Below are 18,331 nucleotides of genomic sequence, written 5' to 3'. Positions count from 1 at the left end.
CCCTCCCTTGCTTACACCTATCTGACACTGCAGCTGTCCTCTCCCCTGCTTACACCTCTCTGACACAGCAGCTGTTCCCTCCCTTGCTTACACCTATCTGACACTGCAGCTGTCCTCTCCCCTGCTTACACCTAACACTGCGGCTATCCCCTCCCCTGCTTACACCTCTCTAACACTGCAGCCGTCTCCTCCCCTGGTTACACCTCTCTGACACTGCGGCTATCCACTCCCCTGCTTACACCTCTCTGACACTGCAGCTGTCCTTGGCAGGTTTTGTTGCTCCATTACAATTGTTATGTTTAGAGTTCTTGAGGCAGTCCAATGTAAAACTTGCACTGGGGCCCAGAGCTCCTAAGCTACGCCACTGTGCATACCTCTGGCTCCGAATGCATGTCACATGATTGAGTCTGGAGCTATGGAAGTATAGACTGTACAGCTGCTGGGAGGACAACCGTAAGAGACAACGTATCGCTGGAGTGGGTAAATATTACACTGCTGCGCTAATCTGCTATGTGGGGGGAGGGTGCTGGGAGAAAAGGTGTGTAGGTGTGTTTAATTTACCAGTCACATGGGGAGGATTTGGATCCAAGGAGGGGGCCCCATGCTAATTTTGTAAAGGGGTCCCATGGGTTGTTGCTGCATCTGAACTCAAACTGGCAATCTTTCAACTGGAAACACCGTCATCCTCTGGATGGGGAAGCAGTGTACTGTTGTTAGTTTACAATGATGCACATTGGAAGCTCTGGAGGGCCACATACAATGGTGCTGAGGGCCGCACCCGTCCCGCAGGCCTTGTGTTTCACACCTCTGCTCTAAAGGATCCAGAGCCTTCCCTCTTCTTAGGTGGCTACAGGTATCCTTTAATGCAAAACTTCAGCTGCACTCTCTCCGCCTCCCACACTCCTGCATCAGCCCCTCCCCCACCCATCCCCTAAGGAGCCCCGAGTACTGAAGTATCACGTCTAGGTGGAGCCCCCTGTAATACACAAGCGCCGGCCGGTCCTCGTGTGTAGTGGACCCCCCCCCCGCCTCTCTGCAGCGTTGGGGAGAAGTATGCCTGCGATGCGATGAATGACACATACTTTCCAGGCACCAAAATAACCGGCAAATTGAGAATGCCAGTCCGGGAATAGCCGAGACACCCTATTATTGGCTGCAGAAAATCCCAGATGTAATCTGCCTGCCCCGCGAGCTACTTGTCCATAAATCCGGTGTCTGCGTATGTGCGTCCCTAGGGAACACCAAGAGGGGGCGCTGCTCCACACCGGCCTCAGGGGGCGGCACTCAGCAAGGTGCACATTGCAATGCAATAGACATCCTGCGTCAGCTAAGACATTACACTAAGACTATGGTAGGATTAGACTGTAAGCTCCTCTGAGGACAGTCAGTGACATGACTATGTACTCTGTACAGTGCTGCAGGAGATGTCAGTGCTATATAAATACATAATAATAATATGGTAGGACATTAGACTATGACTATGGTAGGATTAGACTGTGAGCTCCTCTGAGGTCAGTCAGTGACATGACTATGTACTCTGTAATGTGCTGCAGAAGATGTCAGTGCAATATAAATACATAATAATATGGTAGGACATTAGACTATGACTATGGCAGGATTAGATTGTGAGCTCCTCTGAGGACAGTCAGTGACATGACTATGTTCTCTGTACCGTGCTGCAGTCAGTGCTATATAAATACATAATAATATGGTAGGATATTAGACTAGGACTATGGTAGGATTAGATTGTGAGCTCCTCTGAGGACAGTCAGTGACATGACTATGTTCTCTGTAAAGTGCTGCAGAAGATGTCAGTGCTATATAAATACATAATAATATGGTAGGACATTAGACTAGGACTATGGTAGGATTATTAGATTGTGAGCTCCTCTGAGGACAGTCCGTGACATTACTATGTACTCTGTAATGTGCTGCAGAAGATGTCAGTACTATATAAATACATAATAATAATATGGTAGGACATTACACTATGACTATGGTAGGATTAGATTGTGAGCTCCTCTGAGGACAGTCAGTGACATGTCTATGTACTCTGTAATGTGCTGCAGAAGAGGTCAGTGCTATATAAATAATAATATGGTAGGACATTAGACTATGACTATGGTAGGATTAGATTGACAGCTCCTCTGAGGACAGTCAGTGACATGACTATGTACTCTGTAATGTGCTGCAGTAGATGTCAGTGCTATATAAATACAGTCATAGTGTAATGTCCTGCCATATTATTATTATGTATTTATATAGCTCACAGTCTAATCCTACCATAGTCATAGTGTAATGTCCTGCCATATTATTATTATGGTAGGATTAGACTGTGAGCTCCTCTGAGGACAGTCAGTGACATGACTATGTACTTTGTACAGTGCTGCAGTAGATGTCAGTGCTATATAAATACATAATAATAATATGTGACTTTGGTAGGATCAGATACTGTTACTGATGCACGTATTATCCCGGTAATGCATGTGGTGCTAATAGTATAATGGACAGTGCTTTCCTGCCATCTGTAATACAGCCAGGTATGTAGCATTCTTAGGCGGTCAGCAATGGCATCTCCATGTGTCTCTCGGTGCAGGTTTGAGGTCTCCTGTAGCCAGCAGTGTATATTAGCAGCATTGTACAGGTGGATGGAGACAAGACATCCGCTCTCCCGCTGCTTGCAGGATGTAATACACATTGTTATGTGTCCTCAGGGGGCTATCATTCTGTCTGCTCTCCAATCAGCTGCTTGTGAAGTCTCATCTACACATGTTCTCTTTCAGGGGTGATAGGAGCAGCCAGTGTCATCCTATACGTGTTAAATGTGACTGTCCCCCAGGGCCGTGTCGAGGCAGAGGCGAGAGAGGCTCCAGCCTCAGGGCGCAGTGTAGGAGGGGGGCGCAGGGCGGGGCCGAGGCGAGAGAATCTCCAGCCTCAGGGCGCAGTGCAGCAGAGCGCACAGGGCGGGGCCGAGGCAGAGACGAGAGAGGCTCCAGCCTCAGGGCGCAGTGTAGGAGGGGGCGGGTCGAGGCAGAGGCGAGAGAGGCTCCAGCCTCAGGGCGCAGTGTAGGAGGGGGCGCAGGGCGGGGCCGAGGCAGAGGCGAGAGAGGCTCCAGCCTCAGGGCACAGTGTAGGAGGGGCGCAGGGCCAGGCAGAGGCGAGAGAGGCTCCAGCCTCAGGGCGCAGTGTTGGGGGGGCGCACAACTCGCTCACCTATCATTCCCCTATTGTGTATGAAGCAGAAAGAAATAAGAAAAGGGATACATGGCAGTGACTGCAGCCAGATAACTAGAGATGAAGGTGTTTGGGGCACCTCTTACACTAATAGCAATCAGTGTGTGACGGCTGGGGAGGGAGAGATGGTCAATGGTCGGAGGGGCACACTTTGGTGTCTCAGTCTTGGGTACTGGAGGACCTTGTCCCGGCTCTGCTGTCCCCTGTGTGTAGTCTTCCCTGCACGTGGCTTCAGAAATGCCAATACAAATGCCTGCATATAAAAACCCTTAAAGCACGCTTGATGCAAGAGGGATATGGAAGCTGAAATATTTATTTCCTTTTAAACAATGCCAGTTGCCTGGCTGTCCTGCTGAACTCTCTGGCTGCAGTAGTACCTGAATCACACACCTTTTCTCATTTAGATATGCATTTAATCAACTACAGAAAAGGTTACTAAAATAATATGGCAGCTGCTGTGGGCAAAATGACACATGGTACAGCTAAGGTGGCCACAAGAAATTAAATTTTTTAAACAAATTATATAACTGATGGATCAAGTATTAAGGGGCCCATACACTCAGCCGATTAACGGCCGATCGATCGATCGAAGTCGATCGATCGATTGTATATCGTTTGCCGATTCGATTGATTTGTGATCGATTTCGATCGATTTTAATCAATCGGCCAGGGTGGAAAATCAAAATCGATCTGAAGAGATTGCTTATCAATTTTCATTGCCCCCAATGCAAATCTGATGGCAAAAAAATGCCATCAGATTGATTTTCAATAGATTTCAAACTGAAATCTATTGGAAATTTGTTCCTAGTAAAAAATGGTCCTAAACACACCAGGTAGATCAGAAATCTATCTGATGATCTATCTGCTGCTAATCTAACGAGTGTATGGCCACCTTTACACACCTTAGCAGTGAGAAAACCTTTCATCAGCAGGGTGGATGGAGAGAAAGTAAACTGTGCTTCAAAGAGTTTAGAGAAGACACATATGCTATCTTCACACCTTCCCCTGGATAAGTAAGGACAGCTAGAAGGGGAGGGGGGAACATGGCAGCTCCGGTAGCTATTAGAAACCAGGAAAAAAAAGTGGCGCTTGGTTTGCTTTAAGCAGGCCCTACACATGATGAGATTGTTGCCTCATCTGATTTTGGTCACGCTGAGGACAATTATCTACAGCCAACAATGACTCTCAGGATTTACCCATCAGGTCGGCCGTATTGATTGCTTAGGACGGATCTTAGGATGGTCAGATTCTTCCTTTAACCACCCTCAAGTAGTGATCATAAAACTTTTATTATCATGTTTTGAACACAGAACAATGAGAAGATGTGACTGCAGTGTGGTTGGCCCATCGCGCGAGCCAAAACCGGGATTTTTCCGCCATAGAACAGGAAGTCGTGCTAGAGGCGGGGCCTATGTGTAGCCGACCAGCCGAGGGGTGCTGGGGAAACTCTTGCGCATGCCCATACATTTCTCCTGGTCGATGAACAGGGAGTTGGCTTTAATGGAAAGGTCATGCTCCAGGTTGGCTTTGGTGTGGACCAGCATCTGCAGGGTGTCCTCTGCGTCCCGGAGGCGGTGCTGCAGCACCTGGATGGTGTCATCTATTTCCTGCACCTCGTGCACCAGACTGCGGGAGAGACGGAGATAAAATGGTGACAACAAGGAAAACAGAACAAGCCTTATCCCATTCACTTTCACTCCTAAGGGCCCTCTTCCACTACGCTGCGGTGAGCGCTCTGACTCATCTCTCCGCCAGCGTGACTTCTGGCTTCCTCCTCCCAGCAAGCGCCTGTACCATGTGACGTCCTACATGTGCCTGTACCATGTGACGTCCTACATGTGCCTGTACCATGTGACGTCCTACATGCGCCTGTACCATGTGACGTCCTACATGCGCCTGTACCATGTGACGTCCTACATGCGCCTGTACCATGTGACGTCCTACATGCGCCTGTACCATGTGACGTCCTACATGCGCCTGTACCATGTGACGTCCTACATGCGCCTGTACCATGTGACGTCCTACATGCGCCTGTACCATGTGACGTCCTACATGTGCCTGTACCATGTGACGTCCTACATGTGCCTGTACCATGTGACGTCCTACATGCTCCTGTGTCACGTGGTGTAGGTGCTCGCGGTGACACCGTAGGAGTTGCGCCGCCGGGAGGTGAACTTGTAACACTGGGCACTGGGGGGACACGTACACTTGGGAGGTGGTGCTAGGATGACTGGTAATTGGTTTGCAGTGTGTGGGCAGGCAGCAGAGTCCTCTCTGATCAGATTTAGTCAGCGAGGTATCTATCTAAGGGTCCCTGTTCTACTAGCCGGTGTTTTGCTGATCGCTAGTGCACTGTGATTTACCACATATTTTTCGGACTGTAAGATGCCTCTGACCATAAGACGCACCTAGATTTAGAGGACAAAGACCAGGGGGAAAAATTATATATACTAAACCTGATGCATCCATGGTGAAGGGGCATCTTGTGGATTATGCCCTCTTTGTAGCTCATGCCCCCCTTGTAGCTCTTGTGTCTCCCTGTGTCCTCCTGTCCCCATTGTGTCCTCCTGTATCCCCTTGTGTATGTCTCTGACCTCCTTGTGTCCTCCTCTAGGCCCCTTTGTGTCCTCCTGTGTCCCCCATGTGCCCGCCTCTGTCCTCCTTGTGTCCTCCTCTAGGCCCCTTTGTGTCCTCCTATGTCCCCCATGTGCCCGCCTCTGACCTCCTTGTGTCCTCCTCTATGCCCCTTTGTGTCCCCCTATGTCCTCCTCCTCTGCATGGGCACAGTACAGGGAGTCCCTGACATTGCGTTGGGTTGGAGGTTGGTATTGGCAGACATTCACAGGTCAGGAACTCCCTGCATTTGGACTATAAGACGCACTGACTTTTTTCCCCACTTTTGGGGGAGAAAAAGTAAGTCTTATAGTCCAAAAAACACAGTACATGTAATTTGTGATGCACTTTTCCATTAGCGCATTTCGATTTTCCCCAAATTACAATTGTCGGGCTGCACCATAATTGCTGCGATCACGTTTCACTCCCAAGGGCTCACGCCGCAAGTGTAAAAATAGGCTTTTGCAAGTGCAAAGCAATTGCGCTTGAAAGTGGAAAAGGGCCCTAATGGTCGATCTTCCCATACGTTGAGTGATGTATAGGCACCTTAAAGTACACCTGAAGTGTGAGAGGTATATGGAAGCTGTAATGTGCATTTCCCTTTAAACAATACCAGTTGCCTGGCAGTCCTGATCTATTTGGCTACAGTAGTGTCTGAATGACACTAGAAGCAAGCATACAGCTAATCTTGTCAGAAACACCTGATCTGCTGCATGCTTGTTCAGGGGCTGTGGCTAAATGTATTATAGGCAGATGATCAGCAGGATGGCCAGGGATCTGGTATTGCGTAAACGGAAATAAATAGGACAGCCCCCATATCCCTCTGGCCTCAGTTGTCCTTTACGGAGGTGATTGGGAACATCTGACCTGCGTGTTCTCCTGGCTTACAGAGCGGTGACCCCTCAGCACACGTTTCCCGCCGACCGCCCTGTCTGCAGTCACAGGAACAGAACATTACTGCTTCCCCTGTAGTCAGCAGAGGCGGCCAATGGGATGCCAGTATTCCAACATGCGTGGCCGTTATGGGATCCTATCATAAGAAAGCGTCCTACACACATTGTGTGATCAGTTACCGTAACTGCGCGGAGTCTCGGCACAGCTCCACGTTGGGTCGCCTCGTCCGCTCGTCTAGACGGGTCTGGGCTACCTTCATGGGAGCCATTTTGTCTTTGATGGCCTTTTTGATGGCTTCAATGGTCATCTCGGTCTGGAAAATCTCCTGAAGAGTCTGCAGCAGTAAAAACATAGATCTTGATCATCTTACAGTTCGGAGAAGTTATGGAAATTAAAGGGATGAGGAATTTGGGGATTGAGCTGCAAATAGCAGCCAGTCGGGGGTAAGAATGTTGGAATAACTGGCATATGTACCATATTTCCATATGCTTGGTGCCCATGTGACAATGCTGCTTCTACATGTGGGAGAAGAAGTGGGCCTTTTATCTGCAGTAACAAGCAGCACGGAGGCCGTGTAATCTCATTAATATGCATGTGGTGTAACCAAAGGGCTGAAGTGTTGAGAAATATGCTGGACGCATTCCCAATCTGTGCAGAGGTTCCGAAGATTCCTCGTCTGCCTGGCTGCGGCCCAACAAGCCTCCCGTCTCTGCTCTGCCTGTCTCTGCTCTGCGTGTCTCTGCTCTGCGTTTGTCTTTTCTGCCTGCCTCTGCTCTGCGTGTGTCTGCTCTGCCTTCCTCTGCTCTGCCTGTCTCTGCTCTGCCTGTCTCTGCTCTGCGTGTGTCTGCACTGCTTGCCTCTGCTCTGCCTGCCTCTGCTCTGCCTGCCTCTGCTCTGCCTGTCTCTGCTCTGCCTGTCTCTGCTCTGCCTGTCTCTGCTCTGCCTGTCTCTGCTCTGCCTGTCTCTGCTCTGCCTGTCTCTGCGCGTCTCTGCTCTGCCAGCCTCTGCTCTGCGTGTGTCTGCTCTGCTTGTCTCTGCTCTGCCTGCCTCTGCGCGTCTCTGCTCTGCCTGCCTCTGCGCGTCTCTGCTCTGCCTGCCTCTGCTCTGCGTGTGTCTGCTTTGCTTGTCTCTGCTCTGCCTGTCTCTGATCTGTGTGCCTCTGCTCTGCCTGCCTCTGCTCTGCGTGTCTCTGCTCTGCGTCTCTGCTTTGCCCGTCTCTGCTCTGCCTGTCTCTGCTCTGCCTGTCTCTGCTCTGTTTGTCTCCGCTTTGCATAGTTTGTCTCTGCTCTGCATACCTCTGCTCTGTGTGTCTCTGCTCTGCGTGCCTCTGCTCTGCCCATCTCTGTTCTGCGTGTCTTTGCTCTGCCTGTCTCTGCTCTGCGAGCCTCTGCTCTGCCTGTCTCTGCTCTGCCCTCAGTGTCTCTGCTCTGCCTGTCTCTGCTCTGTTTGTCTCTGCTCTGCATACCTCTGCTCTGTGTGTCTCTGCTCTGCGTGCCTCTACTCTGCCCATCTCTGCTCTGCGTGTCTCTGCTCTGCCTGTCTCTGCTCTGCCCATCTCTGCTCTGCCTGTCTCTGCTCTGCCCTGCGTGCCTCTGCTCTGCCCATCTCTGCTCTGTTTGTCTCTGCTCTGCATACCTCTGCTCTGTGTGTCTCTGCTCTGCGTGCCTCTACTCTGCCCATCTCTGCTCTGCGTGTCTCTGCTCTGCCTGTCTCTGCTCTGCCCATCTCTGCTCTGCCCGTCTCTGCTCTGCCCGCCTCTGCTCTGCCTGCCTCTGCTCTGCCCTGCGTGCCTCTGCTCTGCCCATCTCTGCTCTGCCCTGCGTGTCTCTGCTCTGCGTGCCTCTGCTCTGCCTGTCTCTGCTCTGCCCTGCGTGCCTCTGCTCTGCCTGTCTCTGCTCTGCCCGTCTCTGCTCTGCGTGCCTCTGCTCTGCCTGTCTTTGCTCTGCCCTGCGTGCCTCTGCTCTACCCGTCTCTGCTCTGCCCTGCGTGCCTCTGCTCTGCCCGTCTCTGCTCTGCCTGTCTCTGCTCTGCCCTGCGTGTCTCTGCGTGTCTCTGCTCTGCGTGTCTCTGCTCTTCCAGTTACGTGTCTCTGCTCTGCGTGTCTCTGCTCTTCCAGTTACGTGTCTCTGCTCTGCGTGCCCCTACTCTGCCTGTCTCTGCTCTACGTGTCTCTGCTCTGCCTGTCTGCTCTGCATGTCTCTGCTCTGCATGTCTCTGCTGTGTGTGTCCCTGCTCTGCCTGTCTCTGCCCTGCATGTCTCTGCTCTGCGTGTCTCTGCTCTTCCAGTTGCGTGTCTCTGCTCTAACTGCCTCTGCTCTGCCTGCATCTGCTCTGCGCGTCCCTACTCTGCCTGTCTCTGCCCTGCGTGTCTCTGCTCTGCGTGTCTCTGCTCTTCCAGTTGTGTGTCTCTGCTCTGAGTGCCTTTGCTTTGCATGTCTCTGCTCTGCATGTCTCTGCTCTGTGTGTCTCTGCTCTACCTGTCTCTGCCCTGCATGTCTCTGCTCTGCGTGTCTCTGCTCTTCCAGTTGCGTGTCTCTGCTCTGCCTGCATATGCTCTGCGTGTCCCTGCTCTGCCTGTCTCTGCCCTGCGTGTCTCTGCTCTTCCAGTTGTGTGTCTCTGCTCTGAGTGCCTTTGCTCTGCTTGCCTCTGCTCTGCTTGTCTCTGCTCTGCATGTCTCTGCTCTCCGTACCTCTGCTCTGCGTGTCTCTGCTCTGCCTGTCTCTGCGTGCCTCTGCTCTGCGAGTCTCTGATCTGCGTGTTTCTGCTCTGCATGGCTCTGTTCTGCGTGTGTCTGCTTTGCTTGTCTCTGCTCTGCCTGTCTCTGATCTACGTGCCTCTGCTCTGCGTGTCTCTGATCTGTGTGCCTCTGCTCTGCCTGCCTCTGCTCTGCGTGTCTCTGCTCTGCGTCTCTGCTTTGCCCGTCTCTGCTCTGCCTGTCTCTGCTCTGTTTGTCTCCGCTCTGCATAGTTTGTCTCTGCTCTGCGTGCCTCTGCTCTGCCCATCTCTGTTCTGCGTGTCTTTGCTCTGCCTGTCTCTGCTCTGCGTGCCTCTGCTCTGCCTGCCTCTGCTCTGCCTGTCTCTGCTCTGCCCTGCGTGTTTCTGCTCTGCCTGTCTCTGCTCTGTTTGTCTCTGCTCTGTGTGTCTCTGCTCTGCGTGCCTCTGCTCTGCCCATCTCTGCTCTGCGTGTCTCTGCTCTGCCTGTCTCTGCTCTGCCCATCTCTGCTCTGCCTGTCTCTGCTCTGCCCTGCGTGCCTCTGCTCTGCCCATCTCTGCTCTGTTTGTCTCTGCTCTGCATACCTCTGCTCTGTGTGTCTCTGCTCTGCGTGCCTCTGCTCTGTCCATCTCTGCTCTGCGTGTCTCTGCTCTGCCTGTCTTTGCTCTGCCCATCTCTGCTCTGCCCGTCTCTGCTCTGCCTGTCTCTGCTCTGCCCATCTCTGCTCTGCCCTGCGTGTCTCTGCTCTGCCTGTCTCTGCTCTGCGTGCCTCTGCTCTGCCTGTCTCTGCTCTGCCCTGCGTGCCTCTGCTCTGCCTGTCTCTGCTCTGCCCTGCGTGCCTCTGCTCTGCCCGTCTCTGCTCTGCGTGCCTCTGCTCTGCCTGTCTTTGCTCTGCCCTTCGTGCCTCTGCTCTGCCCGTCTCTGCTCTGCCCTGCGTGCCTCTGCTCTGCCCGTCTCTGCTCTGCCTGTCTCTGCTCTGCCCTGCGTGTCTCTGCGTGTCTCTGCTCTGCGTGTCTCTGCTCTTCCAGTTACGTGTCTCTGCTCTGCGTGTCTCTGCTCTTCCAGTTACGGGTCTCTGCTCTGCGTGCCCCTACTCTGCCTGTCTCTGCTCTACGTGTCTCTGCTCTGCCTGTCTCTGCTCTGCATGTCTCTGCCCTGCATGTCTCTGCCCTGCATGTCTCTGCCCTGCATGTCTCTGCCCTGCGTGTCTCTGCTCTTCCAGTTGCGTGTCTCTGCTCTAACTGCCTCTGCTCTGCCTGCATCTGCTCTGCGCGTCCCTACTCTGCCTGTCTCTGCCCTGCGTGTCTCTGCTCTGCATGTCTCTGCTCTTCCAGTTGTGTGTCTCTGCTCTGAGTGCCTTTGCTTTGCATGTCTCTGCTCTGCATGTCTCTGCTCTGTGTGTCTCTGCTCTGCATGTCTCTGCCCTGCATGTCTCTGCTCTGCGTGTCTCTGCTCTTCCAGTTGCGTGTCTCTGCTCTGCCTGCATCTGCTCTGCGTGTCCCTGCTCTGCCTGTCTCTGCCCTGCGTGTCTCTGCTCTTTCAGTTGTGTGTCTCTGCTCTGAGTGTTTTTGCTCTGCTTGCCTCTGCTCTGCTTGTCTCTGCTCTGCATGTCTCTTCTCTCCGTACCTCTGCTCTGCGTGCCTCTGCTCTGCGAGTCTCTGCTCTGCGTGTTTCTGCTCTGCATGGCTCTGTTCTGCCTGTCTCTGCTCTGCGTGTGTCTGCTTTGCTTGTCTCTGCTCTGCCTGTCTCTGATCTACGTGCCTCTGCTCTGCGTGTCTCTGATCTGTGTGCCTCTGCTCTGCCTGCCTCTGCTCTGCGTGTCTCTGCTCTGCGTCTCTGCTTTGCCCGTCTCTGCTCTGCCTGTCTCTGCTCTGTTTGTCTCCGCTCTGCATAGTTTGTCTCTGCTCTGCATACCTCTGCTCTGTGTGTCTCTGCTCTGCGTGCCTCTGCTCTGCCCATCTCTGTTCTGCCTGCCTCTGCTCTGCCCTACGTGTCTCTGCTCTGCCTGTCTCTGCTCTGCCCTGCGTGCCTCTGCTCTGCCCATCTCTGCTCTGTTTGTCTCTGCTCTGCATACCTCTGCTCTGTGTGTCTCTGCTCTGCGTGCCTCTGCTCTGTCCATCTCTGCTCTGCGTGTCTCTGCTCTGCCTGTCTCTGCTCTGCCCATCTCTGCTCTGCCCGTCTCTGCTCTGCCCGCCTCTGCTCTGCCTGCCTCTGCTCTGCCTGCCTCTGCTCTGCCTGCCTCTGCTCTGCCCATCTCTGCTCTGCCCTGCATGTCTTTGCTCTGCCTGTCTCTGCTCTGCGTGCCTCTGCTCTGCCTGTCTCTGCTCTGCCCTGCGTGCCTCTGCTCTGCCTGTCTCTGCTCTGCCCTGCGTGCCTCTGCTCTGCCCGTCTCTGCTCTGCGTGCCTCTGCTCTGCCTGTCTTTGCTCTGCCCTGCGTGCCTCTGCTCTGCCCGTCTCTGCTCTGCCCGTCTCTGCTCTGCGTGCCTCTGCTCTGCCCGTCTCTGCTCTGCCCGTCTCTGCTCTGCCCTGCGTGCCTCTGCTCTGCCCGTCTTTGCTCTGCCCTGCGTGTCTCTGCTCTGCGTGTCTCTGCTCTTCCAGTTACGTGTCTCTGCTCTGCGTGTCTCTGCTCTTCCAGTTACGTGTCTCTGCTCTGCGTGTCCCTACTCTGCCTGTCTCTGCTCTACGTGTCTCTGCTCTGCCTGTCTCTGCTCTGCCTGTCTCTGCTCTGCCTGTCTCTGCTGTGTGTGTCCCTGCTCTGCCTGTCTCTGCCCTGCATGTCTCTGCTCTGCGTGTCTCTGCTCTGCGTGTCTCTGCTCTTCCAGTTGCGTGTCTCTGCTCTAACTGCCTCTGCTCTGCCTGCATCTGCTCTGCGCGTCCCTGCTCTGCCTGTCTCTGCCCTGCGTGTCTCTGCTCTGCGTGTCTCTGCTCTTCCAGTTGTGTGTCTCTGCTCTGAGTGCCTTTGCTTTGCATGTCTCTGCTCTGCATGTCTCTGCTCTGTGTGTCTCTGCTCTGCCTGTCTCTGCCCTGCATGTCTCTGCTCTCCGTGTCTCTGCTCTGCGTGTCTCTGCTCTTCCAGTTGCGTGTCTCTGCTCTAACTGCCTCTGCTCTGCCTGCATCTGCTCTGCGTGTCCCTGCTCTGCCTGTCTCTGCTCTTCCAGGTTGTGTGTCTCTGCTCTGAGTGCCTTTGCTTTGCATGTCTCTGCTCTGTCTGTCTCTGCTGTGTGTGTCCCTGCTCTGCCTGTCTCTGCCCTGCATGTCTCTGCTCTCCGTGTCTCTGCTCTGCGTGTCTCTGCTCTTCCAGTTGCGTGTCTCTGCTCTAACTGCCTCTGCTCTGCCTGCATCTGCTCTGCCTGTCTCTGCTCTTCCAGGTTGTGTGTCTCTGCTCAGAGTGCCTTTGCTCTGCTTGCCTCTGCTCTGCTTGTCTCTGCTCTGCATGTCTCTGCTCTCCGTACCTCTGCTCTGCGTGTCTCTGCTCTGCCTGTCTCTGCGTGCCTCTGCTCTGCGAGTCTCTGCTCTGCGTGTTTCTGCTCTGCATGGCTCTGTTCTGCCTGTCTCTGCTCTATGTGCCTCTGCTCTGCAGACCTCTGCTCTGCCCGTCTCTGCTCAGTGAGTCTCTGCTCTGCCTGTCTCTGCTCTGCATACTTCTGTTCTGCATACCTCTGCTCTGCGCGCCTCTGCTCTGCATACCTCTGCGTGTCTCTGCTCTTCCAGTCTCGTGTCTCTGCTGGAGGACTCTGCTCCTCCCTATAACTCTCCTCTCCTGATATACTCTGTGCTGCTGGCAGGGCCGGATTTGTACTTCTTACCGCCCAAGGCCGACTATTACCAGCCGCCCCAACCGAAACCGTATCCTACCACCTCTCTCCACACACACACCCACCCAAACATTTTTGGGCCGCTGGTGTCCTCTATTGCGGCTAGTGCCGAGGTCTCCATGGCAATATGAAGTGAATCAATCATGTCACACAGGGGAACTGGTCAATCAAGCGATGTACAGGTGATAGGCGTGGTGGGAGCCTTCCACCACACACACATTGTCAAAAGTGGCTCACAATTGGACATTGGGTGGGGTCAGCAACACTTAAAAGTGAGTCCTGTACCCACTGCTGTTTTCAGGGCGCTGGCCAATCAATAATTAAGAAATGGGTACTGTGAGAGACTGCTTTCTGTATTCTGTACTATTTGCTGGTGCTGCCCCTGGTCCTTTCATCCCCCACACCGAGTGCGTGAGACCCGGCCTTCTGTAACTGCCTGCAGCTGCTGCTATGTCATTGGACAAGGCCTGGCTTTTTGCTAGTCACACACTGTTCACAAACGTTTGGTTAATAGACTGCAGCTGCCTGTAGCACTGCACAGGCAGATGCCAGCTGGTACTAATAGTGCAGTTATCCTGACCCCTTTCATTTGTTTGGACACTTGCAAATAATGCCCACTGTCTGCAGGCCGCCCCTTGTTTATCTGGTGCCCTAGGCCATGGCCTATGTGGCCTTGCCAGAAATCCGGCCATGGCTGCTGGAGGACTCTGCTCCTTCCTCTAACCCTCCTCTCCTGATATACTCTGTGCTGCTGGAGGACTCTGCTCCTTCCTCTAACTCTCCTCTGCTTATATACTCTGTGCTGCTGGAGAACTCTGCTCCCTCATCTATGTAACCCTCCTCTCCTGATATACTCTGTGCTGCTGGAGGACCCTGCTCCTCCCTCTAACTCTCCTCTGCTTATATACTCTGTGCTGCTAGAGGACTCTGCTCCTTCCTCTAACTCTCCTCTCCTGATATACTCTGTGCTGCTGGAGGACCCTGCTCCTTCCTCTAACTCTCCTCTCCTGATATACTCTGTGCTGCTGGAGGACTCTGCTCCTTCCTCTGTCTAACCCTCCTCTCCTGATATACTCTGTGCTGCTGGAGGATTCTGCTCCTTCCTCTAACCCTCCTCTCCTGATATACTCTGTGCTGCTGGAGGACCCTGCTCCTTCCTCTAACTCTTCTCTCCTGATATACTCTGTGCTGCTGGAGGACTCTGCTCCTTCCTCTAACTCTTCTCTCCTGATATACTCTGTGCTGCTGGAGGACTCTGCTCCTTCCTCTAACTCTCCTCTCCTGATATACTCTGTGCTGCTGGAGGACTGTGCTCCCTCCTCTATGTAACCCTCTCCTCTGCTGATATACTCTGTGCTGCTGGAGGACTCTCCTCTCCTGACGTTGAGCATTGGAAGGCCTCATTCTGGGCCGGGGTACTTGTTGTGAAGCGGCTGCACATGGTTATGTCACCAGGAGCGGGTGATGCAGTCTTGTACCTTGGCCAGGTGGCTCTGTAGCTTGTTCTTGGCATCGGCAGTCTCTGAGATCCGGTTGGTGAATGTAACGTTCACCCGGTTGAACTGGCTCCACATCTCGTTGGAGGTGACATTCAGTAAGTTCTCCACGTCCTCTCGGAGCTTGGCGGAGGCGGCCCTCTCGCTCTGGGACCGCAGGATGTTGTCATCGGTGAACTTGGCCCAGGTGTCAGGGATGGAGATGCTGGGGGACACAGATATGAGGTGTTAGTGGCTGGGGTGTGTCTGTGGGAATACAGCCAAGGTCACACCACTGTCTAGACACAACACAGATAACATTTATATCTCTAACTCAAAGGGGCAGAGCTGCAGCCACTAGGGGGCGCTCTATAGGCAGTAGTAGTGTTGGGCCAGAGCTGCAGCCACTAGGGGGCGCTCTATAGGCAGTAGCAGTGTTAGGCCGGAGCTGCAGCCACTAGGGGGCGCTCTATAGGCAGTAGTAGTGTTGGGCCAGAGCTGCAGCCACTAGGGGGCGCTCTATAGGCAGTAGCAGTGTTAGGCCGGAGCTGCAGCCACTAGGGGGCACTCTATAGGCAGTAGCAGTGTTAGGCCAGAGCTGCAGCCACTAGGGGGCACTCTATAGGCAGTAGCAGTGTAAGGCCAGAGCTGCAGCCACTAGGGGGCGATCTATAGGCAGTAGCGGTGTTAGGCCAGAGCTGCAGCCACTAGGGGGTGCTCTATAGGCAGTAGCAGTGTAAGGCCAGAGCTGCAGCCACTAGGGGGCGCTCTATAGGCAGTAGCAGTGTCAGGCCACAGCTGCAGCCACTAGGGGGCGTTCTATAGGCAGTAGCAGTGTCAGGCCAGAGCTGCAGCCACTAGGGGGCACTCTATAGGCAGTAGCAGTGTAAGGCCAGAGCTGCAGCCACTAGGGGGCGATCTATAGGCAGTAGCAGTGTTAGGCCAGAGCTGCAGCCACTAGGGGGTGCTCTATAGGCAGTAGAAGTGTAAGGCCAGAGCTGCAGCCACTAGGGGGCGCTCTATAGGCAGTAGCAGTGTCAGGCCACAGCTGCAGCCACTAGGGGGCGTTCTATAGGCAGTAGCAGTGTCAGGCCAGAGCTGCAGCCACTAGGGGGCACTCTATAGGCAGTAGCAGTGTAAGGCCAGAGCTGCAGCCACTAGGGGGCGATCTATAGGCAGTAGCAGTGTTAGGCCAGAGCTGCAGCCACTAGGGGGTGCTCTATAGGCAGTAGAAGTGTAAGGCCAGAGCTGCAGCCACTAGGGGGCGCTCTATAGGCAGTAGCAGTGTCAGGCCAGAGCTGCAGCCACTAGGGGGCGTTCTATAGGCAGTAGCAGTGTCAGGCCAGAGCTGCAGCCACTAGGGGACGCTCTATAGGCAGTAGCAGTGTTAGGCCAGAGTTACAGCCACTAGGATGCGCTCTATAGGCAGTAGCAGTGTTAGGTCAGAGCTGCAGCCACTAGGGGGCGCTCTATAGGCAGTAGCAGTGTTAGGGAAACTTTCCCAAGGACACTTTACTGAATAGGTGCAGGCCGAGATGCCAAGATTCAAACCCAGGTCTCCTGTGTTGGAGGCGGATCCCTTAACCATTACACTATCCAGCCACTGGCCCTATCCTTGTTGCCATGTGTTGGAGGCGGATCCCTTAACCATTACACTTTCCAGCCACTGGCCCTATCCTTGTTGCCATGTGTTGGAGGCGGATCCCTTAACCATTACACTATCCAGCCACTGGCCCTATCCTTGTTGCCATGTGTTGGACCGAGATGTTTGCGTTGCATTTACCGTAGTGGACAGCACTGTCTTTTGAAGCACTTATCTAATGTTGGGAATACACCATGCGTTTCTTCATCAGATAGATGGTTCGATAGATATTTTCCGACATGGCCGATCTTATTTTCGATCATTTTTCTGATCGATTTCTTGTAGAAGTGAATGGAAATAGATATGAAAAGATAACGTAATGAAATAAAAAAAATTGATGGAAAATCGAATCAGAAATCGATTGGATGGAAAATCGACCGAAAAAACGCATCGTGTATACCCAGCATTAAAGAGAAACTCCAACCTAGAATTGAACTTTATCCCAATCAGTAGCTGATACCCCCTTTTACATGAGAAATATGACGCTTTTCACAAACAGACCATCAGGGGGTGCTGTATGACTGATTTTGTGCTGAAACCCCTCCCACAAGAAGCTCTGAGTACCGCGGTACTCTGGGCAAACTGCCACAATGTAACAATGTTCACAGAAAGGAAATAGCTGTTTACAGCTGTCTCTAACAGCCAGAACAGCTAGGAGCAGCTACATCACCTGCCCACAGTAAAAATGTCACCATGTAATACATGTCAGAATGTGAATCTGGGAGAGGAAAGATTTTACAATGAGCAAACACTGACTAAATAATTTATACATAATTATGGTAAAAAATGAAGCACTTTTTTTACTACATTATTTTCACTGGAGTTCCTCTTTAAGCTGTCACTTATTGTTTCTTCTTTGCTTATGTTTTTTTCTGCAGAGCAAAGTTCAAAGACTCAATTAGCCTGCTCTGTGAAATCATTTAACTACCTAACGACCGCGTCACGCCAATGGGCGTGACCACGACGGCAGCCCCAGGACTGCCTAACGCCAATTGGCGTCAAGTCCTGGGGTCGGCTACTGCAGGAGATCGCACGTAGGCTGCGTGCGCATCTCCCGCTTGAGTGGCGGAGCTCTGCCCCGCCTTCAGTCTCCAAGCGGCGATCGCAGCTCGAGAGACTGTTAGACAGCGAAACCACCAGAGAGCTGAAGCCTGTGACAGCTGATCGCCGTGATTGGCTGCCGGGGGGTGGGCGGGGGGGAGAGGGAGAAAAAAATAAATAATATGTTTATTTCATAAAAATAAATAGCAATAAATATTTGTAAAAAAACAAAAATAAACAACTGGGGGGTGCTCAGACCCCACCAACAGAAAGCTCTGTTGGTGGGGAGAAAAGGGGGGGGGGGATCACTTGAGTGCTGAGTTGTGCGGCCCTGCAGCTTGGCCTTAAAGCTGCAGTGGCCAATTTTACTAAATATGGCCTGGTCTTTAGGGGGGTTTAGCACTGTGGTCCTCAAGAGGTTAAAATGCTGAGTGTATTGTGGAAACTGAAAATATTAGAGAATGATGCAATGTTATAAAAAAAAGCTATGTACCTGAAAATAAAAATATGACACTATTTTCTATGCCACTCATGTTCTATTAATTAACTGTATTACACAACCAATGCATTATATCATGAGTTTTTTTTCCGCTTCAGTGTCACTTTAAAGGAGTTGTGTTGGGGGGGGGGGGGGGGGGGGGGGGTTTTGAAAATAAAATCCGACACTTACCTGGGGCTTCTATCGGCTCCCTGCAGCTGTCCTCCTACGATGCTCCGTTCCCCGCTGCCGGTCCCGGTCTAATCCTCGTCTAATTAGACTGCGCCTGCACAGTAAACTCCCGATGAGGCGTGCAGGAGCAAACACTACTCGTCTCCTTAGAGGAGTATCAGAGCGGGACCGGCGGCGGGGAATGGAGCATGGGAGGAGGACGGCGTGGGACATGACAGCTGCAGGGGGCCGAT

The 18,331-nt window shown here is 52.8% G+C and overlaps 1 protein-coding gene and 1 long non-coding RNA gene across 2 annotated transcripts in view; one reads left to right on the top strand and one right to left on the bottom strand.

Annotated features, from left to right (window-relative positions):
* LOC137542296 (uncharacterized) overlaps window positions 1-18,331 on the top strand; it is a 119,792-nt gene that overhangs the window by 82,122 nt on the left and 19,339 nt on the right. The window lies entirely within an intron of this gene.
* TEKT3 (tektin 3) overlaps window positions 4,505-18,331 on the bottom strand; it is a 52,541-nt gene continuing 38,714 nt past the window's right edge. Inside the window, exons 6-8 of the mRNA XM_068264103.1 lie at window positions 14,749-14,971; window positions 6,921-7,075; window positions 4,505-4,860 (exon numbers count right to left, since the gene is read on the bottom strand). Of these exons, the coding sequence (XP_068120204.1) occupies window positions 4,644-4,860; window positions 6,921-7,075; window positions 14,749-14,971 (595 nt within the window). The 3' untranslated portion in view covers window positions 4,505-4,643. The remainder of the gene's footprint in view (window positions 4,861-6,920; window positions 7,076-14,748; window positions 14,972-18,331) is intronic.

Source organism: Hyperolius riggenbachi, chromosome 12 (assembly GCF_040937935.1).
Source record: "Hyperolius riggenbachi isolate aHypRig1 chromosome 12, aHypRig1.pri, whole genome shotgun sequence".
Classification (NCBI taxonomy): Eukaryota; Metazoa; Chordata; class Amphibia; order Anura; family Hyperoliidae; genus Hyperolius; species Hyperolius riggenbachi.
Note: the sequence above shows the minus strand (reverse complement) of the source record. Positions and strands in the feature narration are given on the sequence as shown.